General features: G+C 30.9%; 2 protein-coding genes across 2 annotated transcripts; both read left to right on the plus strand.

Annotated features, from left to right (window-relative positions):
* Positions 1–193: 193 nt before the first annotated feature.
* LOC138899267 (uncharacterized) lies at positions 194–1,372 on the plus strand. Its single transcript, XM_070185412.1, has 2 exons — positions 194–431; positions 786–1,372. The coding sequence occupies exons 1-2, from the start codon at positions 194–196 to the stop codon at positions 1,370–1,372; spliced, it is 825 nt and encodes a 274-aa protein (XP_070041513.1).
* A 16-nt stretch (positions 1,373–1,388) lies between these two features.
* On the plus strand, positions 1,389–2,381 carry LOC138899268 (uncharacterized). The gene is made up of 2 exons (XM_070185413.1): positions 1,389–1,394; positions 1,941–2,381. The coding sequence occupies exons 1-2, from the start codon at positions 1,389–1,391 to the stop codon at positions 2,379–2,381; spliced, it is 447 nt and encodes a 148-aa protein (XP_070041514.1).
* Positions 2,382–3,316: the final 935 nt, after the last annotated feature.

The following is a 3,316-nucleotide window of genomic DNA, read 5'->3' on the forward strand; positions in this document are numbered from 1 at the left end:
ATATAGACAACTTTGTTGGAAAATAAAAATGATGTGTGTATATAGCCAAATCAGTTGTAGGATCTATTTATACTTTATATTCATACATAACCAATCGTATGTATAAAACAAATGTATTTGCAGCTATATATTATTATATATTTCAGAGGATTGTGAATGGAGATTTAAGGCTTCTAGCATTAACAAATCACAAATGTTCAAAGTGAGGGAGTTCAATGATAAGTATACATGTCCGTTGAAGGATAAAGTGTATGAGCAACGTCAAGCAACTAGTAGGTTGATTGGTGGTATGATTAGTTCCAAGTTTACTAATCATAAGAGAAAATACACGCCAAAGGATATAATTGATGATGTAAAATTAGGCTTTGGTGTAGATGTTAGTTACATGTTGGCGTGGCGGGCTAAAGAAAAGGCAATAAAGTTTTTGAGAGGTGAACCAACTGATTCATATAATAAATTACCAGGGTACTTATATACACTGGATATGACATATCCTGGTTCGCATATTAGAATGGTAAAATAACCAAAAAAATGAGCTCATGTATTTGTATATATCGCCGTATGATTTTATAAAGGGGTTCGATCACTGTAGACCCTTCGTGGTTGTGGATGGCAGCCACCTAAAATCGGCATAGACAGGGACATTCGTCTCGGCTAGCACGTTGGATGGTACATGTGAGTCTGCTAAAAAACATATATGTACGGATTATAATAAAGTTTTGGAATTTTACTTCCTAATACATATTGAATGATATTTGTTTATATGTATGCAATTTTATTTACAGAAAATATATTGCCACTAGCATATGGTATTGTTGATTCAGAGAACTATGATGTTTGGTTGTGGTTCTTTGAGCAATTCAAGGAAGCTTATGGTGAGCGGAAAAACATGTGCATCGTTTCAGATAGGAATGAGAGCATCATCAAATCTGTATCGAGAGTGTATCCTACGGTACCCCATTTTGCTTGTATATGGCATCTATGGAACAACGTATATAAGAAATTCAAAAAGAGTCATGCAAAGTTGAGCGAGACATACTTCTCGATGGCAAAAGCATACACTCAGGATGAATTTGATAGTCTAATAGAAAAGGTGGATAAGGTAGATATTCGGGTGAAAGAATACTTGAAATTAGCTGGATACGAAAAGTGGGCTAGGTTGTATGCACCTGTTAACCGGGGATGGACTATGACGTCAAATATTGCTGAATCAATCAATACCACACTTGTATCAGCAAGAGAATTGCCAATATACGACTTCCTAGAAAAAGTTAGGAAGATGTTTGGATGTTGGAATTGTAGCAATCGAAAAAGCTTCACACACGTACACAACGCTTGGGAAAAAATACCTGGAGATGCTTACTTTGAATGAGGCATTGTCTACACGTATGACTGTAAGTTATTTTTGCTATAAGTTCTTGCATCATGTATTTATGCCTGATATAGCATGTATTTATTTCTGATACAATTTTTACTATTAACATATTGCATGCTCTTTTTATTATAGAACTTGTGTATGTATTCTGTTTTATGAAACGGTTTTAAAAACTGTTTATTATATGTAAACAATACATGTTACTATAACTGCATTTCATTGGTTGTATTCAATGATTTTATTTCTGTATTGATAGTATTTTAATGTATTTCACTGTATTTATCAATTAAATGTATTCACCTTTAATAGCCTGTCAATTTAAATATTGTTTGTATTTGGTGTATTTTAAATGTATTTTTATTTTATATATGTATATTGTATGTCATTGTATTTCATACATACATGTATTATATTTAATATTCTGACAGATTAATATTTGTTGACATGTTGCATATTTAAATAATTATTTATTGTATACATATATACTGTATTTAATACGTTTAGTCTTTGAGAGATACATGACTTTTACAAATGTCCACATCTTATAATTCTCTGTTTAATGTAGGTTGTACCATCGACTGAACACTTGCATATGGTGAACGATGAAGGAAGACATTACACTGTTTGCCTCCTAGAGAAAAAATACAGTTGTGGGCGGTTCCAATTTGACGAATTACAATGCCCACATGCATGGGCTGTCTTGAAAATCAAGTTTCTAATACCGAAAGATTATTGTTCGGACTATTACAAACCAAAGTCTGTTGTAATGACATACGAGGTGCCCGTGTATCCACTGCCTGACCGAAGTGAATGGAATATAGCAGCACATATATCAGAAGAAGTTGTCTTACAACCCAAATGGAAAAGACCTCCTGGAAGACCAAAGAAGAAACGCGATAAGCCGTTCAGTGAATTGTATCAGAAGAAAAATCAACATTCGTGTAGTATATGTAGGCAGGGAGCACATAATAAGCGTACTTATAGAAATGCTCCGCATAGGAATTAGTTCATGTTCTAATTTTAATTACTGCAATAACGATATGTCATAGATTTATTCAAGTTTTATATTACATATTGATTTATTGGTGTATTGGATTCTTACGTGATGAATTTTTTAAGTTTAGATTACTAAAATATTTTTTAGTGGTATCTTTACAAATAGATTTATATACAGATATGAAGTATAGCAAGTCATCTATAGTGCAATATATTGAATACATACCGCAGATACATTTGAATACATAAATTATATTAATTAAAAAAATATATGAATACATTCAACAATACATTGAATACATACTGCTGAATATATATTGCTGGACAAAACAGTGAAATAAAGTGAAGCTTTGAATACATATAATTATATTGAATACACTTAAATACAGTGAATATATTAAAAAAGTAGAAAACACTAAAGAAGTGAATACAGTGAAATACATGGAATACAGCGAGATATATTGAATACAATGAAAATAAAGTGAATATATTGAAAACATAGAAAATAATAAATACAGTGAATACAGTGCATAAAGTGAATACATGACTTGTAATACAAATTTACTGCTGAACATATATGGGAATAACTTAACAGCTATTAATTAAAAATACATCTGAATACATAGCTAATAGTAATTAAAAAAAACATAAGAACACATACTGAAATACACTGAATATATACTGCCGAAAACATATTGCTGGATAATTCAGTGAAACATAGTGAAGCTTTAGATAAAGTGAATACACTGAATATAGGGAATATAACATAATATATTAATTAACAACATAACTTAAAGGTTGTTATGTATTCCTTCATCAACATCTTAAAGACAAAAAAGACATTCATGTATTCTAAAAATAAAAAAGGTTGAGTAAAACCATCATGTATTCTTTAATAAGCTTCAAAAACTATCCTCACAGAAGACTATTCTTCACAGAAAACTA

This window comes from Nicotiana tomentosiformis, chromosome 9, assembly GCF_000390325.3.
Source record: "Nicotiana tomentosiformis chromosome 9, ASM39032v3, whole genome shotgun sequence".
NCBI lineage: Eukaryota > Viridiplantae > Streptophyta > Magnoliopsida > Solanales > Solanaceae > Nicotiana > Nicotiana tomentosiformis.

Coding starts and splice junctions, on each gene's coding strand:
- LOC138899267 (XM_070185412.1), top strand. CDS start 194: ATGTTCAAAGTGAGGGAGTTCAATGATAAGTATACATGTCCGTTGAAG. Junction 432..785: donor GGCAATAAAGTTTTTGAGAG/GTGAACCAACTG, acceptor TTTTATTTACAG/AAAATATATTGCCACTAGCA.